The sequence below is a fragment of the Tachyglossus aculeatus genome, chromosome 18 (genome assembly GCF_015852505.1).
Source record: "Tachyglossus aculeatus isolate mTacAcu1 chromosome 18, mTacAcu1.pri, whole genome shotgun sequence".
NCBI lineage: Eukaryota > Metazoa > Chordata > Mammalia > Monotremata > Tachyglossidae > Tachyglossus > Tachyglossus aculeatus.
Window position 1 is genome coordinate 30,480,439 of NC_052083.1, and position 24,286 is coordinate 30,504,724.

Below are 24,286 nucleotides of genomic sequence, written 5' to 3' on the forward strand. Positions count from 1 at the left end.
TTCCTTAGAAAACACAAATGATCAAAAATGATTTCTGAGCCCGGTGAGAATGAAATGAGGAACGAAAGTAAGTGATGTGTTGGGGTGTGACTGTAGTTTGAAATGTAAGAAGGTAAGAATTTCTTACAAATGAAGCACATTGCCTGGGCGGAAAATCTACCACAACGGCTCTCTGAAAGCCGGGGTGCTAAATGGGAAAGATTCCTTTCCCCTTGGCTGAGCAAAGCCGCCCCAGATTTTCAGACCGTGAGTTCTCTTGTGGATGGAAGAGCGGTGGGTTTCCTCTTTACACCCTGCTGTGTCCTGCTGGCATCCTCTCTCCGCTGGCTGCTTTGCCAGGAACGCTAAGAGGTTCAATCCTTGCCCAGAGTATGGGTTGGATATTTTAGTGTGATCTGCGGGATCTGTGGAGCTGGGATTCTCTGTCTTTTTTTTTTTTAAGGGTATTTGTTAAGCTCTTAACTATGTGCCAGGCACTATACTAAGAGCTGGGGTAGATACAAGGTTGGACACAGTCCATGTCCCACATGGGGCTCCCAGTCTTAATTCCCATTTTACAGTTTGAGGGAACCAGGGGTCAGAGAAGTTAAATGACTGCCCAAGGTCACACAGACAAGTGGTGGAGCTGGGTTCTAAACCCTCTCCCAGGCCCACGCTCTTGGTCCTTTTCCCCAGCCCACAATCCTCATGTCCACGGTATCCCCCATCCCAGGTTCTGCGTTGCTCTTTTCCTGGGAGGATGGTGCTGGGTGGGGACCCTTTAATAAGCAACCCATTCACAGGAAGGAAAATCAGAGGTTCAGAATGGTATTTGGGACCTTCTGGAGCCTTAAATCAAAAAAAAAATCTGATTCCAGAAGTCCTTATAAGGAATTTTTAAACATAGTATCCATTAAACACTTACTCTGTGCCAGGCATTGTACTAAGCACTGGGGTGGTTACAAGCTAATCAGGTTGGACACAGTCCATGTTCCGCACAGGCTCACAGTCTTAATCCCCATTTTACAGATGAGGTAGCTGAGGCCCAGGGAAATTAAGTGACTTGCCCATGGTTATACAACAGACAGGTAGTGGAGTCAGGATTAGAACTCAAGTCCCCTGACTCCCAAGCCCCAGCTCTTTCCATTAGGCCATGGTGCTTCCCTCCCAGTTCTCTACCCACCCAAGGTCTTCCAGCTCTTTTTTGTTTTTTTTTTTGACAGTGGTGGCTGTAACGCCTGCCAAGTCTTTGGTACCTTCTTTTCCCGCTACAGGATCTCAGAGCGATTGGTGACTGCTGCCCTGCTTATCTGTCGAAGAGCCGAGCTCTGTCAACCGTTGGAAGGGGGGACTCGGGAAGGGACATATCGGACGTTGGCAATAAACCACTTGCTACAGACAAGAAAGCCTGGAAAGGAAAAGGTAAGCTCAACTTCAAAATATGCTCCATTTGGATGTATTTATCCCATTGTATTTCATTCATTCAATCGTATTTATTGAGCGCTTACTATGTGCAGAGCACTGTACGAAGCGCTTGGGAAGTACAAGTTGGCAACGTATAGAGACGGTCCCTACCCAACAGTGGGCTCACAGTCTAGAAGGGGGTATTTGTCTAATTGAAAATGATTAAAAGGGTGGAAGATTGAGGCACAAGTAACTGTATTTCCCTCACGTACGCCGGTGGGGAGATAGACAGTTAAGCGCAAACAGACCCAGGCTGAAATAGGGTCAAGGAAGTGGACACATTAATAGTTGTGGTTTCGAGTGCTTACAAACTGAAGGTTATTGAGTGGGAAGGGTGGACCTACCTTGTTGTGTTTTTTTTAAAGAAAAACGATCTGGGTACCAGAGTGAAATAAGGACTGGAGTGGGGAGAGACAGAAGGTAGGGAGGTCATTGAGGAAGCTGATGCAGTAGTCTAGAAGGGATGTGAGATGGTGGATTTTATGCTGATGCTGCGCTGGTAGACACCCACAGGATTGTATGACGTTAAAGATATGGGTTGAATGAGAGAGAAGAGTCGACCGTAATGCCAAAGCTATGGGCTTGTAAGATAGAGAGGATGATGGTTTTGTCTATGGTGGTGGGAAAGACGGGAGGACAGAGTTTGAGTTGGAAAATGAGAACTTCTGTTTTGGCTATGTTCCGTTTGAGGTGTCAGCGGGGCATTCAAGTAGCGAAGTTCTGAAGACAGGAGGAAATAAATGCGAGAATACAGAGAAGGAGAAGAGGTCAGGGCCGGAGATGTGGATTTGGGAATCGTTCACCTGGAACCTGCGTGACCTTCTCCTGGTCATTTTTATGTTGCAAGTTTAAGAGTTGGGCCTAGGGAGAATCTTTCCACCTTTGCTCCCAATGGAAAAATGGTAAACGTAGTTTACCAAATTGCTTGCCTAGTGGAAATTAGCAAATTGCTTGCCTAGACTGTGAGCCCACTGTTGGGTAGGGACCGCCTCTATATGTTGCCAACTTGTACTTCCCAAGCGTTTAGTACAGTGCTCTGCACACAGTAAGCGCTCAATAAATATGATTGATTGATTGAAAGAGCACAGGCCGGAGAGTCAGAGGACCTGGGCTCTAATCCCGGTTCTACCACTTGCCGGGTTGTGATTCAAGCGTTTAGTACAGTGCTCTGCACACAGTAAGCGCTCAATAAATATGATTGATTGATTGAAAGAGCACAGGCCGGAGAGTCAGAGGACCTGGGCTCTAATCCTGGTTCTACCACTTGCCGGGTTGTAATCCCAAGCGTTTAGTACAGTGCTCTGCACACAGTAAGCGCTCAATAAATGCGATTGATTGATTGAAAGAGCACGGGCCGGAGAGTCAGAGGACCTGGGCTCTAATCCCGGTTCTGCCACTTGCCGGGTTGTGATCCCAAGCGTTTAGTACAGTGCTCTGCACACAGGAAGCGCTCAATAAATATGATTGATTGATTAAAAGAGCGCAGGCCGGAGAGTCAGAGGACCTGGGCTCTAATCCCGGTTCTGCCACTTGCCGGGTTGAGCAAGTCACTTCTCTGGGTCTCAGTTCCCTCATCTGTATAACGGGAATTAAATACCTGCTGTCCCTGCTACTTACCGTATGGGACAGGGACTCTGTCCGACCTGATAATCTTTTATCTCCCCCAGTGCACCCTCTCGGGATGGCACCTGGAGAGTTTCCAGTCTTGGCTGCGGGAAAAAGAGTTAAGCAGAGGCCTACCCATTCCATTCCTAGCTTGGGCAGTGGCTAGCAAGTAGAAGGCAATCTTCTACAAGTCAAAACTCACCCGCGCTGGGCAGCAGCCGCGTGGGAGCGAGTCGAGGGTGGAGACTGAAATTTACCACCCGGAAAAAGTCTCTGTATTTTTACCAAGAAAACTCTCTGGATACGCTACCTGAATCCCATGCCCCTCCGCCAAGCTAGCTCTCTTCCTCCCTTCAAGGCCCTGCTGAGAGCTCACCTCCTCCAGGAGGCCTTCCCAAACTGAGCCCCTTCCTTCCTCTCCCCCTCGCCCCCCTCTCCATCCCCCCATCTTACCTCCTTCCCTTCCCCACAGCTCCTGTATATATGTATATATGGTTGTACATATTTATTACTCTATTTATTTATTTTACTTGTACATTTCTATCCTATTTATTTTATTTTGTTGGTATGTTTGGTTCTGTTCTCTGTCTCCCCCTTTTAGACTGTGAGCCCACTGTTGGGTAGGGACTGTCTCTATGTGTTGCCAATTTGTACTTCCCAAGCGCTTAGTACAGTGCTCTGCACATAGTAAGCGCTCAATAAATATGATTGATTGATTGATTGAATGATTGCAGTTGGAGGTGGGGCATTCTGGCATCGCTCTGGGTCGGAGACGACTCAGCAGCATAAGACACGACCCCAGTGCTAAGTACAGTGCTTGGGACGGAGTAAACGCTTAACAAATGGCGCCATCATTATTATCTTAAAAAGGTTGTTGAACACAGACCAAGCTCCTCGTAGTCAGGGATCGCGTCGACCGTCTCTTATATTATACCTTCCCACGTGCTTAGTATAGTGTTCTTCACACACTAAGTGCTCAGTATGTACCACTGATTGATTGACTGAGTGATCAAGGCCCTTATATCCCAGTCCCACCACGCCGAGCCCTTTGGTCTTCAGCTGTAACGCCCTCACCGCTCACCTCTCTCTCAGCTGGGGGGGTCAGAGGCGGACAACCCAAGCTGCCTTCCCCAGCGATCAATCAATCAATCAATCGTATTTATTGAGCGCTTACTGTGTGCAGAGCACTGTACGAAGCGCTTGGGAAGTCCAAGTTGGCAACATCTAGAGACAGTCCCTACCCAACGGTGGGCTCACAGTCTAAAAGGGGGAGACAGAGAACAAAACCAAACATACTAATAAAATAAATAGAATAGATATGTACAAGTAAATAGAGTAATAAATATGTCCAAACATATATACATATATACAGGTGCTGTGGGGAAGGGAAGGGGGTAAGATGGGGGGGATGGAGAGGGGGGGAAATGACCACGGTGGCCGATCCCCCTCGCACCCGCGGCCACGTACCTTAGTACAGTGCTTAGTACAGTGCTCTGCACATAGTAAGCGCTCAATAAATACGATTGATGATGAGGTACCTGGAGCAGGATGGGATGAGCATTGACAGAGAGGGTGTAGAGAAGCCGCAGCTTGTCCCGGTCCGTGAAGTGGTCCATGTAGACACTTCCAGCGTCCGGCACTTCGGCGTAGCGACGCACGACTCGGTCTAAAAGCCGCTGGGACGGACAGCGCAGCAGCGGACTGGGGAGGCCCTGGAAAAGGAGATAATCCCACCCACCCCCAAAGGGAACAGGCCCGTGTTCATTCATTCATTCATTCATTCATTCATTCCGTCATGTTTAGTGAGCGCTCACTCTGTGCAAAGCAGCGAACTAAGCACCTGGGAATGTCATAATAACGGTTATGGTATTTGTTAAGCGTTTACTACGCGCCAGATGCCTTGACGAAAAGTGAAGCAGCGTGGCTCAGTGGAAAGAGCCCAGGGCTTTGGAGTCCGAGGTCATGGGTTCAAATCCCGGCTCCGCCACTTGTCAGCTGTGTGACTTTGGGCAAGTCGCTTCACTTCTCTGTGCCTCAGTTACCTCATCTGTAAAATGGGGATGAAGACTGTGAGCCCCATGTGGGACAACCTGATCACCTTGTAACCGCCCCAGCGCTTAGAACAGTGCTTCACACATAGTAAGCGCTTAATCATCATCATCATCAATCGTATTTATTGAGCGCTTACTATGTGCAGAGCACTGTACTAAGTGCTTGGGAAGTACAAATTGGCAACATATAGAGGCAGTCCCTACCCAACAGTGGGCTTAATAAATGCCATCATTATCATTATTATTATTATTATTGACACTGACATTTGCAGGTGGAACAGGTGGGCTGTCGTCTCAGTGGAATCATTCATTCAATCAATCGTACTGAGCGCTTACTGTGTGCAGAGCACTGTATTAAGCGCTTGGGAGAGTACAATACAGCAATAAACAGACACACTCCTAGCCCCCAGTGAGTCTGGACGCGGGGCGACAGACATGAATACAGATAAATGAGAAGCAGCGTGGCTTAGTGGAAAGATCATGGGCACGGGAGTCAGAGGATGTGGGTTCTAATCCTGACTCCACCACTGGTCAGCTGTGGGACCTCGGGCAAGCCACTTGACTTTCGTGTGCCTCAGTTCCCTGATCTGCAAAATGGGGATTCAGTACTGTGTTTTAAGTCTCTCCACGGCTCTTTCTCGGCATATGGTAGGTGGGGCCCCCCAACAGCATGTGGTTTTGGCCCGTATGGGGCTCACTGGCACAAGACGGTGCCTCTCAACAGGAGACGGCGATGAAAATCTCTCTTCTCCTGCCTCTGGTGCACTGAGGTTTGTCTTCCTCTAGCTCTCAGAAGCAGGCTCCACATGGCAAGAAATCTCTTTATCACCTAATTAAGCCTATAAGAAGCTAGGCCCGAAAAGTGGGGGTCGGTGATCTATTTTGGCGTTTTGGGGCTTAAATCTCAGTTTTGCATTTTAAAATCAGTTCGAATTTCCTTTCTGCATTCTTTTCAACTGTGTCTCGGGTTGAAGTAGCATTTGTTAGGAGACCCGATAAATCAGAGTTTTCTGGTGCTTCTAAAGGAGTCGGGCAGCGTTCTCTTTTGAATTCTTATCCGATTCCCCATTTTATTCCTCTTGAATGCCCGGCTGGGTTGGTGAAGAACTCCTTTTTCTTCCCTTTCTAGGTGTTTTAGCAAGGTGTGACCCCTTGCTAAAATGAGTAAGTCTAATTCTTTTCCTGTCCCCCCTGCTCTGGGTCACTACCCTTTTGAGTCTCTGCCCTCAATGTACTTTCCTGTTTCTGCTCACCTTTCACTGGTCCGGCCTGTGTTTGATTCGGCACTGGAAGCAAGTGATCAAAGTGGAGAACTCTCCAGCAGTGATGGTTTGAAATCGGATTACACAGAGCTCTACCCATTATGCGAGATGTATCCCATTGTCTGGTATATTCCCTTCCCAAACTCCTACTCCTGAAGGTTGTTAAAACGGAGCATATTAGTGAAGGAGATGGTATCATCTCCCACTGACTTCCTGTCGATTCAAATGATATCATCCCTAGAATGAGTCCCGCAGAATAATCGAAATGTAGCCACACTTTAATTTTTAATGCTATTAATAATGCTATTGATCCCTCATCATTGCTTGGCAGTGATCTTCAGTAAGCCGTAGCTTCAAATTAAAGCCAAAACGCATCCTCGAAAATGGCCTGGGTTTAGAGGTTGGTAGTGGGAGGAGGGGAAATGAAGGATCATTTTTAGACTGTGAGCCCACTGCTGGGTAGGGACTGTCTCTATATGATGCCAACTTGTACTTCCCAAGCACTTAGTACAGTGCTCTGCACACAGTAAGCGCTCAATAAATACGATTGATTGATTGATTGATTTGCTTTGGAGTTAAATCCAGCTTTTTTTGGTGCGTGGTATTCGTTAAGCACCTGCTATGTGTTAGGCACCGTACTGAGAGCTGAGGTAGACACAGGTTGGACGCATTCCCTGTCCCACGTAGAGCTCAGGGTCTTAATCCCCATTTTACAGATGAGGTAACTGAGGCACAGAGAAGTGAAGGGACTTGCCCAGGGTGACACAGTAGGCAAGTGGCAGAGCCAGGATTAGAGCCCAGCTCCTCTGACTTCTGGGCCCGTGTTCATTCATTCATTCAGTTGAATTTATGGAGCGCTTACTGTGTGCAAAGCACTGTACTAAGCACTTGGGAGTGTGATAATAATTACGGTATTTGTTAAGCGCTTACTAGGTGCCAAGCATTGTTCTAAGCACTGGGGTAGGTACAAGGTAATCAGGTTGTCCCGTGTGGGGCTCACAGTCTTAATCTCCATTTTACAGCTGAGGTAATTGAGGCACAGAGAAGTAAAGTGACTTCCCCAAGGTCACACAGCAGACAGTCAATCAATCGTATTTATTGAGCGCTTACTGTGTGCAGAGCACTGTACTAAGCGCTTAGGAAGTCCAAGTTGGCGACATATAGAGACGGTCCCTACCCGACCTTGGGCTCACAGTCTAAAAGGGGGAGACAGAGAACAAAACCAAACATACTAACAAAATAAAATAGAATAGATATGTACAAGCAAAATAAATAGAGTAATACATATGTACAAACATATATACATATATACAGGTGGCGGAGCAGTACAGTTCTCTGCACACAGTAAGCGCTCAATAAATACGGTTGATTGATTGTTAGAGTGAGGGGAGTGATGATATTCACATGAGAGATGAGCAAGATCCCCCATCCCCATCCCCCCGCCTTACCTCCTTCCCCTCCACACAGCACCTGTATATATATATATATATATATATATACCTGTATGTATATATGTTTGTACGTATTTATTACTCTATTTCATTTGTACATATTTATTCTATTTATTGTATTTTGTTAATATGTTTTGTTGTCTGTCTCCCCCTTCTAGACTGTGAGCCCACTGTTGGGTAGGGACCATCTCTATATGTTGCCAACTTGTACTTCTCGAGCGCTTAGTACCGTGCTCTGCTCACAGTAAGCGCTCAATAAATACGATTGAATGAATGAATGAATGAATGAATTAGAACCCATGTCTTCTGACTCGCAAGCCCGTGTCCTTGCCACTAGGCCATGAATGTCCAATATAACAATAAACAGACACATTCCCTGCTGTCGCCATGAAGCCACGCCGCTTCCCAATCCGATCCAGCCCCCAAGCAGTTCTTTTGGGGAGTTCTCTAACTGAACCAGTGTCTCTCCCTTGGCTTCCTTTCAGCTTTTCCTTTATGCAGAACCTAATTCAAAATCACATGGCTGCCTTCTCCGTGTTGTTTAGGCTAGACCTGAACTTTAAAGGGAATTTAAGAGGGTGGAATAATGCTTTAGAAATATCCTGAGGCAGTAGGCCACACCCCTAAACTAAATCCTGAATTCCCACCCCGGGCTGTGTTTATATGTTTATATACATATATATATGTATATATGTTTGTACATATTTTTACTCTATTTTATTTGTACATATCTATTCTATTTATTTTATTTTGTTAGTATGTTTGGTTTTGTTCTCTGTCTCCCCCTTTTAGACTGTGAGCCCACTGTTGGGTAGGGACTGTCTCTATATGTTCCCTATTTGGACTTCCCAAGCGCTTAGTACAGTGCTCTGCACATAGCGCTCAATAAATACGATTGATGATGATGATGATGTTTGTAATGACATTGGAAAGCTGGTGACAGGGAAACTACTAAATTCCACAGCCTAGTGAAAAGAGCACAAGTTTGGAGAAGTTAGGAGAAGCATCGTGGCTCAGTGGAAAGAGCCCGGGCTTTGGAGTCGGAGGTCATGGGTTCAAATCCCGGCTCTGCCAGCTGTCAGCTGTGTGACTTTGGGCAAGTCACTTAACTTCTCTGGGCCTCAGTTGCCTCATCTGTAAAATGGGGATTAAAACTGTGAGCTCCCCTTGGGACGACCTGATAACCTGGTAACCTCCCTGGCGCTTAGAACAGTTCTGTGCACATAGTAAGCGCTTAACAAATACCATCATTATATTATTATTATTATTATTATTATTATTATTGAGTCAGAGGATCTGGGTTCTAACCCCACCTCTGCCACTTGACTTTTTGGGCAAGTCACTTAACTTCTGTATGCCTCAGTTTCCTCATTTGTAAAGTGGAAATTCAAAAACTACATTCTCCTATGTAGACTGTGAGCTCTATGTGGGACAGGGATGGTGCCCAGACAGATTACCTTGTGCCTTCTTCAGCATTTAGTACACTGCTTGGTTTACCAAATACCAAAATTATTATCATTACCATTTTAATTCGATTTGGGGGCAGTAACTGTTGGTGAGACAATAAAGAAAGATAAGCAATCCCTATGCTGGATTGTCAGTTTTAATAGAAGGCCAGCTGCTCAGAGTTTACTCTAATCTAAAACCCCTGCAAATTCTGCAGTTTTCTCCTGTTTGAATAAACCAGTCCCCTCTCAGTGGCTTTTTCCCTGAGGTGGAAGTTTTGCTTCACTTTGCACTGATTTGTAAACTGTTTGTAGTGGTTTTGCTCATTCCCTGGGTGACTTAGGAAAATCGAAAAATAGAAAACATCTATTCTGCCGGCTGCCAGACAGCGAGGCAACAGTAGTGTTAATCCTAAATTTATTATTATTTTTTTAAAGAATGAAACCCAACCGTCTAGTTCCCTGCTGTGCTGCTGGTTGAGCCTGAAACCACTCTCCCTCATTCTCACTTCCACCTTCAAATTATCAACCTGGTTAGAGGAGGACAGTGACAACAAGGCAGGTGACTCAGGGTTTGAGCCCCAGCATCCTCTCCGTGATTTAGGGCAAGTCATTTAACCTCCCTGGGCCTCATTTTCCTTACCTGTAAAATGGGGTCAAAATGGGGGGTGGGAGCCCCGTGCGGGTCAGGGACTGTGCCTGCTCTCAAAACTTGGTATCTACCCCAGCGCTTAGCATGGAGGGAGTGCTCTATAAAGACATAATTATTATCATTATCTAAGAGCTGGGCTTTTGAGCTAGAGAAACCAAGTCAGGGTCAGCCTTGACCTCATCGTCCCTAATTGGCAGCCACTCACCCCACCCCGAGCGAGTTGAATCCACACCTTCTCCGGGACCGGTTGGATTTTCCCGGCCGGAGCCTTTGCGGGCTGCAGTAAAGATTTTCACCGTGGCCGAGGAAATAATCACTGTGGCAGCCGGCCTGATTGATAGTTGGGTCAGTGAGGGCAGCCGGTGTTCAACGAAAAACGCTATTTCATGGTCTGTCATTCTGATTCGAGCATCCCAACCCTCGTCATAAATCTCTGTTTAAAATCAGAGCGGGGCTCAGTAGCTTCTGTCAGCTCTCCGGACTCATCCAGGCCCACGGAGGGGAGGACTGAGGTGCCCATCAAGTAATTTCAGGTCTACGGGGAAGGAGGACGAGAAACTTTCAATCAATCAGTGGCATTTGTGGAGTGATTACTGTAGTCGGAGCACTGTACTAAGTGCTCGTAAGGAACAATATTCATTCAGCCGTATTTACTAAGCGCTAGCGCTTGATCCAAAAAAGCACTAATACAACAAAGTTAGTAGATGCAATCCCTGCCCACAGTCTCTTATCATCCATAAGGGGAGACCTTAAGATAGGGGTAGAGGAAATAGTAGAGTATAAAATGTTTATCTAAGTATTGGAGGACTGGGGGTGCTTTGCTCATGGTGTGCCTGTATAAGGTTTGAGAGTTTATTGTACTCTCCCAAGTTCTTTTAGACTGTGAGCCCACTGTTGGGTAGGGACTGTCTCTATGTGATGCCAATTTGTACTTCCCAAGCACTTAGTACAGTGCTCTGCACATAGTAAGCGCTCAATAAATACGATTGATTGATTGATTCTTATTATGTGCTCGGTGAATGCCATTGATTGATGGATTGAGGAGCAGAAGAGGAGATTTGGGTAGCGCAAATGGGGCGGGGGCCCTGGAGGAGTCCTCAGCCCCGTGCCCCTGAGGTTGTTTGGGCTACTCGGCTTTCCGGTACCTGCTCTCCAACAGAATTATTGTTCGGTGCCTTTCTCAGGGGAGGGAGGAGGGCCAAAAGAGCCATGAGGCCAAGTGGAGATTTGGAGGTGTGTATGTGTGTGTGTGTTGGGGGATGAGGGGTGGGAGAGAGGCACCGGGTGGGGTGCTAGGAGAAGGGCTTGTCCCAGTGGGCTAGCCCTGAAAAGGCTGGACTGGGAGCGAGCACCTCCAAGAGGTGTTTTGAGGTGGGAAACCAATGGAAATGGTTTGGGAGGAGAGAAGAAGCAGGAAAATTCAGGCCCAATAGTCTAGTAAAGGACCACGTTTCCGGGAGTGCCATCTGAGGGAGCGGGAGAGAGAGATGAGGGGAGGGAGTGGGGGTGCATCGTGGACATGAATGGAAGACCGGATCCGTTAGGAGCATACAAAAAGAATCTACTAATTTACACAACCCTATGCTTTTCTCAGAGTTGACTCAGGGAGCTTCCCCTGGAAAAACACTAAGGTTCTCACCCAAGCTCCGCACCCAGCAAACACTCAATAATGCCATTGATTGATTGATTGTTCCTTAGAGCCAAGAGGAAGGAACAACACTGGCCAAGGGAACCAACTGTAACGGGAGCCGATGAGAGTCTGTCATCCTCCATGAGAGAGGGAGGAATGGGGCGGGGAAATTCCATTTTGGAAGACTTTTGAAGCCTGGACCCGAGGGCTCTAGCCATAATGGAGAGAGAGGAGCCACAGTCATTTCTCTGGGTTGGCTAGAATACTTCATTTCCATACCTACTCATTGATCTCCAGTGAGTCCTTATCTTCACTTATTTTATAGATAAGGAAACTGAAGCCCATAGACAAAGGGGTCTTGGCTTGCGATTTTCTGTTTCGGCTTTTCTTCTTTCCCTTCTCTTCCCCAATTCTCCCTCCTATCCTTGCAAAACCATTTTCCAGTCTTCTCTTTCGTTCTTTATCTCTATCTTTTTCTCTCCATCTCTCTCCATGTCTCTCTCTCTCTGTATCTCTCACTCTGTCTTCCCCCTGCCTCTCTCTTTCTCTCCATAAAGATCTGGCTGGGATAATTTAGGTATCAATTTAAAGTAGAGAGATTGGATGACCTATTAATTCTCTTCCCCTCTAATTCCTGTGATTCGGTAATACAAAAGGGCCCAAAGGGCAAGTGAATGAGTTACATTTTGGCCCTTTCAAAGGAACCCTCCCTCGAGTTCGCTGATACAAGGAACCTCATGATAGAGTGGATAAAAAGCTCTCTGGTTTCCTTCCAGGTCGTTTGGAAGCTGTTGTTCAGCTCGGGGGAAGTGTTTCCATCAGGAGCACCAGCTGTGCTGAAAGGGGCTGGATTCCGGCAATGGAGATTCAGGAGCCGGGACGCTTTCCTGACGGCCCAAGGAATGTCACCTCGGCCTCAAATTCTGTCTGGACTTCAAAGGGACAAGGATTCTGGAGATCACAGGTGCTCATTTTTCATTCTGGGTGCGGGGACCAAAAGAGGGCAGTGATTTTCCAGGTGGAGGCAGGCCTCAAAAGAGTTAATAGGCCCGAAAGCCCCCATTCCAGCCCTTTCAGGAAACTCTCAGGTGATGTCAGAGACCTGGGAATGGGGGGAGTCTGAAGTTACACTGCTTTTTAGCATTACGCCAATTAAAGAAAAAAAATTACTCTAGGTCCAACTGGCACCCCAGAAATGACTCAGTTGAACAGGGAGATGGGTGCGTAGAACCTGAAAGGTAAACCTTCACACGGGGAAAGAATCAAAACATAAACACTATCAATCAATCAATCAATCATATTTATTGAGCGCTTACTATGTGCAGAGCACTGTACTAAGCACTTGGGAAGTACAAATTGGCAACATATAGAGACAGTCCCTACCCAACATTGGGCTCACAGTCTAAAAGGGGGAGACAGGGAACAAAACCAAACCTACTAACAAAATAAAATAAATAGAGTAGATATGTACAAGTAAAATAAATAAATAGAGTAATAAATATGTACAAATCAATCAATCAATCAATCGTATTTATTGAGCGCTTACTATGTGCAGAGCACTGTACTAAGCGCTTGGGAAGTACACATTGGCAACACATAGAGACAGTCCCTACCCAACAGTGGGCTCACAGTCTAAAAGGGGGAGACAGAGAACAAAACCAAACATACCAACAAAATAAAATAAATAGGATAGAAATGTACAAGTAAAATAAATAAATAAATAGAGTAATAAATATGTACAACCATATATACATATATACAGGTGCTGTGGGGAAGGGAAGGAGTTAAGATGGGGGGATGGAGAGGGGGATGAGGGGGAGAGGAAGGAAGGGGCTCAGTCTGGGAAGGCCTCCTGGAGGAGGTGAGCTCTCAGCAGGGCCTTGAAGGGAGGAAGAGAGCTAGCTTGGCGGAGGGGCAGAGGGATTGGGGGCATTCCAGGCCCGGGGGATGACGTGGGCCGGGGGTCGATGGCGGGACAGGCGAGAACGAGGTACAGTGAGGAGATTAGCGGCAGAAGAGCGGAGGGTGCGGGCTGGGCTGGAGAAGGAGAGAAGGGAGGTGAGGTAGGAGGGGGCGAGGTGATGGACAGCCTTGAAGCCCAGGGTGAGGAGTTTCTGCCTGATGCGCAGATTGATTGGTAACACTAAGGGCCAAGCACCGGCCTAAGCCCCAGGATTTAGTAGGTGGTTCTGCCTATAAAGCGAAATTAATCGAAACGCCGCGTCGGAGGTAGCTGACGGAACTACTTCGGGGGGAATTTGGTTCTGTTCCTAATTTCATTTTAACCAATATTGGACATTTAGGTCCAAGCCGGCGAGCTGGGAAAAGGCCCTCGTGCTGCCACCTTGTGGGCGAGGAGGGGCTGGGCCACAGCCAGCGGAGGCCCAGTGAGTGGAAATATTTACGGCAAAATCTTGCACAGCCTAAGATTTGAGGGAAGGGAAGAGAAACGTAAACTTTGGGAGTCAGTGGTTTTCCGTGATCAAACCTGTGCCTGCAGAACTATGGCATAAATGAGGCTGGGGTCTCTTATATCCTAGTTTTGCAAACAAAATACGCCGTGATTTCAGAGTGGATATCGTGTATATGTATATATGTTTGTACATATTTATTACTCTATTTTTTTATTTTACTTGTACGTATCTATTCTATTTTATTTTGTTAGTATGTTTGGTTTTGTTCTCCGTCTCCCCCTTTTAGACAGTGAGCCCACTGTTGGGTAGGGACTGTCTCTATATGTTCCCAAGCGCTTAGTACAGTGCTCTGCACACAGTAAGCGCTCAATAAATACGATTGATTGATTGATTGATTGACTCTTAGGGCTTTGGTGGGTGAGCAGGGCGGTCCCTGGGTTGTCCAGTCATTAGAGGCCAGGCAAAAAATAATTGCTGTTCAACCACCACAAACATGAAGAAAGTCTGTGCTGGTCTTCCCATCCCTGATTTCTCTTCCCATTCACCTCCTCAGTCCTCCCTGGCCGCTTCTGCGGAATTTGGCCTCAGTCTCCACGGGTGGGTGAGCATCTCTGGCTTTTGAAAGAAAACCATATTCAGTAAAAGGGAGCACCTCTGCCCTCTGGCAGGAGCGAAATCCCCATTTTCCAGTTTGGCTCCGGACTCGAGCTTTCTTCCAAGTTGGGTTTGATTTATTTATACGCCGTTGCGACTGTCGCGGCTCAGCGGGTTGGGCCCAGCCGGTCTCTTTCCCCCTCGCTTTCTCTCACGTCTCCTTTCCCCTTTCCTTCGCCCTCCCGAGGGGCCGGCCGCTAATCCTCTGGAGACTGGGCTAGCGCCAGGCCCCGGCTGCCTACCCTGATGGACATTTGCGGAATCCGGTCTGAAGGCCAGCGGCGTTTTGGGAATCTGCGGGGATGTGGGTCACCGGAGGGAGACGTGATGAGGAGTCACATTTCCAAGTCAGGAGGTGCCGGGACACCTGCTGGGTTGCGGCCTCTTCCTGCCTCTGCTGCTGGGTCCTTGGACAACAATCAATCAATCAATCAATCGTATTTATTGAGCGCTTACTGTGTGCAGAGCACTGTACTAAGCGCTTGGGAAGTACAAGTTGGAGGAAGTACACCACTGCCCTGTGGGATGGCAGTCGACACCATCATCATCATCAGTCGTGTTCTCTGTCTCCCCCTTTTAGACTGTGAGCCCACTGTTGGGTAGGGACTGTCTCTATATGTTCCCAAGCGCTTAGTACAGTGCTCCGCACACAGTAAGCGCTCAATAAATATGATTGATTGATTGACTCTTAGGGCTTTTGTGGGCGAGCAGGGCGGTCCCTGGGTTGTCCAGCCATTAGAGGCCAGGCAAAAAATAATTGCTGTTCATCATCATCATCATCATCAATTGTATTTATTGAGCGCTTACTGTGTGCAGAGCACCGTACTAAGCGCTTGGGAAGTACAAATTGGCAACAGATAGAGACAGTCCCTGCCCAACAGTGGGCTCACAGTCTAAAAGACACCAGGCCGGGGCGTGAGGTGGCACGATGGGGAGAACCATGCTCTTTTTCCTTTGAGGCTGAAGGGCTTGGGGGAGATGGGGAAGGAGTCTACGGAAAGTGAATTTCATAGGCCTCGGAGCTGTGGATGGAACTGTGTGAGTGCACTCTCTTGGAACAAGGGAGGATTTATTCCTTTATAGAGAAGGGATTGCAAAATAGCAGTTGGAGTATCTGTTAAGGGCTAACCTGTCTGCTGTGTGGCCTTGGGCGAGTCACTTCACTTCTCCGTGCCTCAGTTACCTCATAATAATAATAATAATGGCATTTATTAAGCGCTTACTATGTGCAAAGCACTGCTCTAAGAGCCAGGGACATTACAAGGTGATCAGATTGTCCCACGGGGGGGCTCACAGTCTTAATCCCCATTTTACAGGTGAGGGAACTGAGGCCCAGAGAAGTTAAGTGACCTGCCCAAAGTCACACAGCTGACAGTTGGCAGAGCCAGGATTTGACTCCAAAGCCCGGGCTCTTTCCACTGAGCCACTCTGCTTCTCAGCTGTAAAATGGGGATTGAGGCTGTGAGCCCCACTTGGGACGGGGACTGAGTCCAATCCGATTTGCTTGCATCCACCCCAGCGCTTAGTACGGTGCCTGGCACATAGTAAGCGCTTAACAAATACCACAATTATCGTAAAGCGCTTTGATAAGTACCGGGAGCGGATACCCCGCCATCACGTCAGACACACTCCTTCTCTCATGTTCTGTCTCTGACGTGAGCAATAGCAGTTTTTAGTAGGCGCAGTGAGAGTTTCCTCAGATTCTGGAAATCTTCCAGTCCGGGATTCACTGGGGAGCAAGTGATCATCATCATCATCATCAATCGTATTTATTGAGCGCTTACTATGTGCAGAGCACTGTACTAAGCGCTTGGGAAGTACAAATTGGCAAAATATAGAGACAGTCCCTACCCAACAGTGGGCTCACAGTCTAAAAGGGGAAGACAGAGAACAAAACCAAACATACTAACAAAATAAATAAATAGAATAGATATGTACAAGTAAAATAAATAGAGTAATAAATATGTACAAACATATATGCAGGTGCTGTGGGGAAGGGAAGGAGGTAAGGGGGGGATGGAGAGGGGGACGAGGAGGAGAGGAAGAAAGGGGCTCAGTCTGGGAAGGCCTCCTGGAGGAGGTGAGCTCTCAATAGGGCCTTGAAGGGAGGAAGAGAGCTAGCTTGGCGGATGGGCAGAGGGAGGGCATTCCAGGCCCGGGGGATGACGTGGGCCGGGGGTCGATGGCGGGACAGGCGAGAATGAGGTACGGGGAGGAGATTAGCGGCGGAGGAGCGGAGGGTGCGGGCTGGGCTGGACAAGGAGAGAAGGGAGGTGAGGGAGGAGGGAGCGAGGTGATGGACAGCCTTGAAGCCCAGGGTGAGGAGTTCCCCTTGCAGTCCTGGCAAAAATCTGTGTGCAGCTGGTACGATGCTGCTTTTTGGCTTTCTTTCTTTGTGCTCACCTGTCCACCCCCCCGGAGCCCACCACCACTAACCTGGACTAAGGCGGGGGTGAGACGCTTTGCCTTCAGCCATTTCTGGAATCGCTCAGTTTTCCTCAGGACCCTCTCGATGCTGCAGGTTTTCACCGGAGAAACCGAAGTGCAGATCTTCTGGTCCGACAGCTCGTTCTGGTCTTTGCCGATTAACCTGGAGATCTCCACAAGCCTCCAGCTTTTTGAATCATCTGTGTAGTTGGCGGAGTAGCCAGGGAAGTGGTCGGGAGGAGGTTTTAAGTGGGAGGCAAGCCTGTTGTCAGACCTGCGGAAATAAGTTCCCAGTCAGCGGTGGCCTCGTGAAGAATCATTCAGTCATCAGGCAGTGGGGCATTTGAGGGCTTACTGCGTGCAGGGCACTGTACTAAACACTTGAGAGAGGACAGAATATCAGGAAGAAGGCAAAGGTGGAGAACTCCTGTAGGACGTCAGTGTTGGCTTGAAGCTAGATGTGAAAATAGCAAAAATAATTATGGCCTTTACTGAGGCTTTATTACGTGCTAAGCGATGGGGCACGTTGCAAGTTTTGGACCCAGTCCCTGTCCCTCACTGGGCCCACAATCTATTTTCTTCTCCATTTTAAAACTAAAGAGGCCCAGACAGGTTAAGTGACTTGTCTAGGCTCACAAAGAAAGCTTCAAACCCAAGTCTCCTGACTCCAGGTCCGGGGCTTTTCCCACTAGGTCTTGCTGGGATTTTCTTCATCCGTAATTGGCAATTTTATGAAGAATAAATCTAAGGGCACAGAGTAGAAGGGAGACTGATAATTATTATGATACTTGTTAAGCCCTTACTGTGTGCCAAGCACTGTACTAGGGGCAGGGGTAGATACACAGTACTCTTTAGGAGGAGGGAAGCGGAGAAGATAAGGGAGGTAAAGAGAAAGACAAGTTTGATTTTTTCCTTTGTTCTCTAACAGTTTTCAAAATCCATGCGGTTCTTCTCCAGAGGGCATAATCTTGCCAAGATAATAATAATACTGCTACTACTAATAATAATTGTGGTATTTATCAAGGTCTTACTGAGTCCCATGGGGGACAGGGACTGGGTGGGTCTGACCTGATTGTCTTGTATCTACCCCGGTGTGCAATACTGCACATGGCACTGAGTAAGCATTAAACCAATCCCGCAGTGGCGATTGTTATCATTATTATGTGCCAAACACTGTTCTAAGCACCAAGGTAGAAGATAATCAGAGCGGACGCAGTCCCTGTGCTACTTGAAGTTCGTTACCTAATCCCGTCCAGGACGCTGACTTCTAGGGGAGACTGGAGTTTCCATCTTTGGAGGTATTTAAAAGAGGACTATCCAACCACCTGTCTCAAGTGGTTTAGTTCTTTACCAGATTCAGTCAAGCAGTAGTGTTTATTGGGCGCCTACTGTGTGCAGAGCCCTGTTCTAAGCACTTGAGAGAGTCCAATGAAATAGAGTTGGTAGGCACGATTCCTGCTCTTCAGGATTTAATAATCTGGCCTCTCTAGATTGCAATTCTGTGAGTGTCTATACGTGACTCTGTACTGGCTGAGGTCAAAGTTCTCTTGTCTTTTGTGATCGTGGAAAGCAGCATGGCCTAATGGCAAGAGCACAGGCTTGGAAGTTAGAAGAAGTGGGTTCTGATTCATTCATTCAATCACATGTATTGAGCGCTTACTGTATGCAGAGCACTGTACTAGGTGCTAGTCATTTCCTAGGTGGTTTTCCTGGCACCCGCCCCCTCCCCCTGACCCTAGCCATCTCTGAGCTGGGAGGCCAGAGAGAACGGTGCCCTCTGGGTCCCAGGGGATCCCGGATCCACCACTTGTCAGCTGTGTGACTTTGGGCAAATCACTTAACTTCTCTGGGCCTCAGTTACCTCATAGAGAAGCAGTGTGGCTCAGGGGAAAGAGCACAGGCTTTGGAGTCAGAGGTCATGGGTTCAAATTCCGGCTCCGCCACTTGTCAGCTGTGTGACTTTGGGCAAGTCGCTTAACTTCTCTGGGCCTCAGTTACCTCATAGAGAAGCAGTGTGGCTCGGGGGAAAGAGCACAGGCTTTGGAGTCAGAGATCATGGGTTCAAATTCTGGCTCCGCCACTTGTCAGCTGTGTGACTTTGGGCAAGTCGCTTAACTTCTCTGGGCCTCAGTTACCTCATAGAGAAGCAGTGTGGCCCAGTGGAAAGGGCACAGGCTTTGGAGTCAGAGGTCATGGGTTCAAATTCCAGCTCCGCCACTTGTCAGCTGTGTGACTTTGGGCAAGTCACTTCACTTCTCTGCACCTCAGTTACCTCATCTGTCAAATGGGGATTAAGACTGTGAGCCCCCCGTGGGACAACCTGATCACCTTGTAACCTCCCCAGCGCTTAGAGCAGTGCTTTGCACGTAGTAAGCGCTTAATAAATGCCATTGTTATTATGATTATTATTATTACTAAGCGCTTGGGAAGCACAAGAATTGATCCCAGCTCTGCCATTTGTCTGCTGTATAATCTAACTTCTCTGTTCCTGAGTTACCTCATCTGAAAAATTGGGATTAAGACTGTGAGCCCCATATGGGACAGGGACTGTGTCCAACCTGATTAGCCTGTATCTACCCCAGTGCTTCGAACAGTGCTTGGAAGAGATTAAGTGCTTAACAAATACAATAATAATAATAGTAATAATAATAATACAGAGTGGGTAGATACATTCCCTCCCCACAACAATCTCATTCACTCATGCTCACCTACTGAATGCAAAGCACTGTAGGTGAGCAGGTGAAATTGTCTTCTACAGGCCCGTTCGCCTACAAGCCGACTGATGCAGTCACCAGGCAGAGACCTCACAGAGATGCCGAATCCTCATCTGAATGCTATCACGAAAGGCTCTGAGTCCTTGGGCAAACATCTTACTTCACCTGCCTGCCTTTGTTCTTCCTCTTGGGGTAAGTGGGGGAAAAAAAACTTCCCTAAGGATGACATTCTGTGCTCGGAGTTAGTCAAGGGGAAGCCACTTTCACATCTCATAATTTGATTCATGCACCCAGAGAGAGTTGTTTTTCCCATCCAAGGCGAGGCTGCAGGCGACGAGATTGTATCTGTGAATGTGAGTGTCACTGAGAGACCATGCTGTGCCTAGAGAATTGTAGTAAGACTCTTCTGGCTCCTTGCAATTCAGGGTGGAAAACAAGAAGGGAAGGAAGTTCTCAAAACAGAACCATTCCCTCAAGAACCAGGTTGATGCAGTGGGTGAATTATGCTTGCAATAGCCCTAATAGCCTAACCAGGGCCGAGGTCAGGAAGTACATTTTAAATAGCCGTGAAAGAACGGCTCGATGTTGAGCAAACGCCAAAAAATTTCTCCCTCGCCCCCGGCAATCTCAGAATCCGATCCAGAGTCCATTGTATTCTCTGAGCGTCTCTCCATCCTCATAGGCTGAAGTCCCAAGCCAACTCAAGTGCGGTGTGGAGTAGCCGAACAGAGTTGTTTAGAAGCAAAAATAATAATAATAATAGTGGTATTTAAGTGCTAACTATGCACCAGGCACTAGAGTAGATACAAGATAAGCAGAATGGACACAGTCCCTGTCCCGCCTGGAGCTCGCAGTCTGAGGGAAGGCGAACAGGTATCGAATCCCCATTTTTCAGGTGAAGAAACAGAGGCCTAGAGAAGTTAAGTGACTTGCCCAAGGTCCCACCGAAGACCAGTGGCAGAGATGAAGTACAGTTAAAACACCTGAAAAAAGCCTTGTAGGGCCACCTCCCTATTGCCCAGACTCCTTACGTGCAATGTATACTTCCCTTTGATAACACTGCATCTCGAATAAAATAGTGTACAGCTGTTTATCATCATCATCATCATCATCAATCGTATTTATTGAGCGCTGACTATGTGCAGAGCACTGTACTAAGCGCTTGGGAAGTACAAATTGGCAACATATAGAGACAGTCCCTACCCAACAATGGGCTCACAGTCTAAAAGGGGGAGACAGAGAACAAAACCAAACATACTAACAAAATAAAATAAATAGAATAGATATGTACAAATAAAATAAATAAATAAATAGAGTAATAAATCTGTACAAACACATATACATATATACAGGTGCTGTGGGGAAGGGAAGGAGGTAAGGGGGGGATGGAGGGGGGACGAGGGGGAGAGGAAGGAAGGGGCTCAGTCTGGGAAGGCCTCCTGGAGGCCTTTATGTCTCTTTAAGTTCTCTTCCCCCTTATTTTATGAGTTTGGGTAAACTGGTATCCTGCTGTTTCTGCATTTAGACTGGAAGTTCCTTGTGGTCAGGGCTGGGGGCTTTTTACGACAGCATCTGCCCAGGGCACCTGATTATCTGACCCGTATTTTTAGCCATATTTGCTGCAGGTATAGGATGTGTAATTTGGCCATTAAACAGTTTTTTCCAGGCCTGCAGTTTGTTCCATCTTTTAGCCTTAAACTCAGCCAATTACTACTCTAGCAACTGCTGCAGGGCATGGGGTTTTGCCTAGAGATTCAGGCCCAGTAGTTCTCCAAGGATCTACCCGAGTGACTCCGGTCCATCCCCTGGTTGTTTTGCTCATCGATAAGCAAGCTTTCTGCCGAGTTGGGATTGTGGCCTGTACCTCCCCAACCGCTTAGTACAGCTTCCCACTCTCTAGGCACTCCGTAAATCCTACCGACAAATTGACTTTCTCTGAAGAGTGTATATGCGGATTTGCCTTCCTACACCTTCCATTGCAAATTGATCATTTGGCTGTCTGAGTACAGCAATAGACTAGAAGTGAGATCTGACATATCTGTCAAGGGTTCACCTGAGGAGGCCTCTGTTTTGGAGAAAGAAAGCACTCTTTGTGGTTTAATCTCCTCCTGGTAGAGCTGGCTTCTGCCACCCAGTTAAAAGTTTTCCATTCATCTATCTTGGGCGGGATTTGAACGTACGACTCTAGGGACCCGAGCCTTTTCGGAACAAGCCCCACAACCATCTTTCTAGGCACAGTATTTGCACTAGACATTGCTTTGCTATTCTGAGCTTCCCAGACACCCAAAACAGTGCACAGTACCAAGTGGGTGCTCAATAAATGCTACTGTCATGAAATCCTCCCCGTTCGTTATCTGTTCAGAGCGCTTTCTGATGGTTAGGCTTTCCCACTGCTTCCAGCTGCATCTCGGGAAACTTGCTAACAGATGAAATAATAATAATAATGATGATGGTATTCGTTAAGCTCTTACTCTGTGCCAGGCACTATACTAAGCGACTAATCCCACAGCGAACTCAGCCACGGGACATGCTCTTTTCTACAAAGCAGTCCATCGTGGGCCTATATACAGGTCGGAAAGTTCCATTAAAAAGTCAACTTTAAAATGAACATTGAGGGCTGAAAGCTGACTTTAAAAAAAAAACGGACCATCCCTACGACGATCAAATTGCACCCCTATAGAACCCACCCATTAATTCTCTCCTGAGTTGTTCTCCACCAGAATTCCTGGCAAGTTCAGTATGCGGCAAACCACATTTTTCTTTTCAGAGGTATTTGACTGAGTTTCTGACCTTATCTCCTCCTTAAAGAACTTCTTGCAAATGGACGTTCCGATGCAGGCATTGCACTTATCAAGTCCGAGGAAAGTCCTGTCAAAACTGTAGCTGGGTTTGACCCGTGGCACCGGGGAAGGAGCAAGGGAAGCGTCTGCGACGGGACCGCAACCCCGGGTCAAAAACTGAAGCAGTGTCATCCAGCTTAGCGCGGCAGAGAAAAGGCGACAACCCAGCCTGGGCCCCATCTACAGCACGTAGTCGCCGTTCTGCCTGTCCACCTTGCTCAGCCCGGTCCAGCCTACTCTTGCTGCATGTCTGCCCAGTCTCAGGGTGAAACTGGGAAACGGGCGAAAGGAACTAGGTTGGAAGGAATCGGGAACTCTCCCATGCCCTGGACCGACTGGTTCTGAAGAATTCTGGTTTGGGGAAGGAAGAAGAGTGGCTCAAAAGAAGTCGGGGGTGGGAGGACCAGGCAGGAGGAGAGGAAATACATGGAGGATGCTGATAACGTGGGTTACCATGGTTACCTTTCCTCCATTAGGTGCAGCTGCTTCAAGCTGTGTTGACCCACCCATCCCCAGACTGAGGGAACAATGGTCAGTGCTCATCTACAGTCTGCAGACAAACCCAGGATATCCTGAAGCAGCAGGAAAGGGAACACAAAGGACCTTTGACTATTCCCGGGATGGGGCGGCAGTCGTACCTAGGGATGTTTAAGATCAGAGACAAACCTTTGCCTCGGCGTTTCCTCTGGGTGTGCGCGCATGCAAACGGTGGCCAAAATGGCTCAAAGCCCGCGTGTGGCCCAGTTTTGCCTCAGTTGCTCTCATTGCTTCTCCAAACTCCTGAAATCCCCCTGAGGCCTAGTGGACACTTGACATTTTACTTCACGGGCGAGCATTCACTTGCCTCTAAATCAGAGCACCTGCTTTGAATGGCTTTAACTGCCCAAAGAAAGGTTGGATACCCCCGGTCAACCCACCAGGCTGAGTGCATGCCCTCTGCGAAGGCAGGGGGGCAAGGAACAGAAGGAAAAAGCAGTCCTCTGCTCTCCAACTGCAAGCTCCAGCTGGAACCCTCAGAGGCCCAGGCCGACCTCTGCCCTGAGCAGCCCATCCTCCAGACTGGATCGGCAGCCTTCTTTAGAGGGAATGTTGACCGAGCATACTGGACGCTACTCTAATAAAGCAACTTTCAAAAATGACTGATAGTGTCCTTACGGATGTGCCTCGTCAGTAAGAACGCTATCGGTCATTTTTGAAAGTTGCTTTATTAGACTATGAGTAGGTGCCTCTCTCTCCCTGCCTTTAGATGGTGACCTCTTCTTCGACAGAAATCACGTTTGCTGATTTTCGTTTGGTTTTCCCCAGCACCTTTGGGGCTTGGCATGTGTAATGATAATTGTGGCATCTGTTAAGGGCCTACTATGTGGCAAGTGTTGTACTACATGCTGGGGAGATACAGAATAAGCAGAACGGACACAGTCCCTGTCTCATTTAGGCTCTCTAAGGGGAGGGAGGACTTGCATTTTATCCCTATTTTACAGATGAGGAAAGGATAAGCGACTTGCCAAAGGTCACAGAGCAGGCAAACGGTGGTCGGGTTTAGAACCCAGATGCCCTGACATCCAGTCTTGTACCTTTTCTATCAGGTCATTCTGCTTCTGTAGGATGCCGAATAAACACTTGTGATGATTAACTTTAATAGTGCATATCTTGGGTTTTGCCACTGAAGGAAAGAAGGAGGAGACAGGTGACTACGGG

At 47.6% G+C, this 24,286-nt stretch overlaps 1 protein-coding gene and 1 pseudogene across 1 annotated transcript in view; one reads left to right on the forward strand and one right to left on the reverse strand.

Moving 5' to 3' along the window:
• Window positions 1–22,892, reverse strand: part of DIPK2B (divergent protein kinase domain 2B) — a 31,893-nt gene extending 9,001 nt beyond the window's left edge. Inside the window, exons 1-3 of the mRNA XM_038760471.1 lie at window positions 22,539–22,892; window positions 17,044–17,308; window positions 4,587–4,760 (exon numbers count right to left, since the gene is read on the reverse strand). Coding sequence (XP_038616399.1) covers window positions 4,587–4,760; window positions 17,044–17,308; window positions 22,539–22,768 — 669 coding nt within the window. The 5' untranslated portion in view covers window positions 22,769–22,892. The remainder of the gene's footprint in view (window positions 1–4,586; window positions 4,761–17,043; window positions 17,309–22,538) is intronic.
• The window catches only part of LOC119940291, a 76,959-nt pseudogene continuing 65,114 nt past the window's right edge, over window positions 12,442–24,286 (forward strand).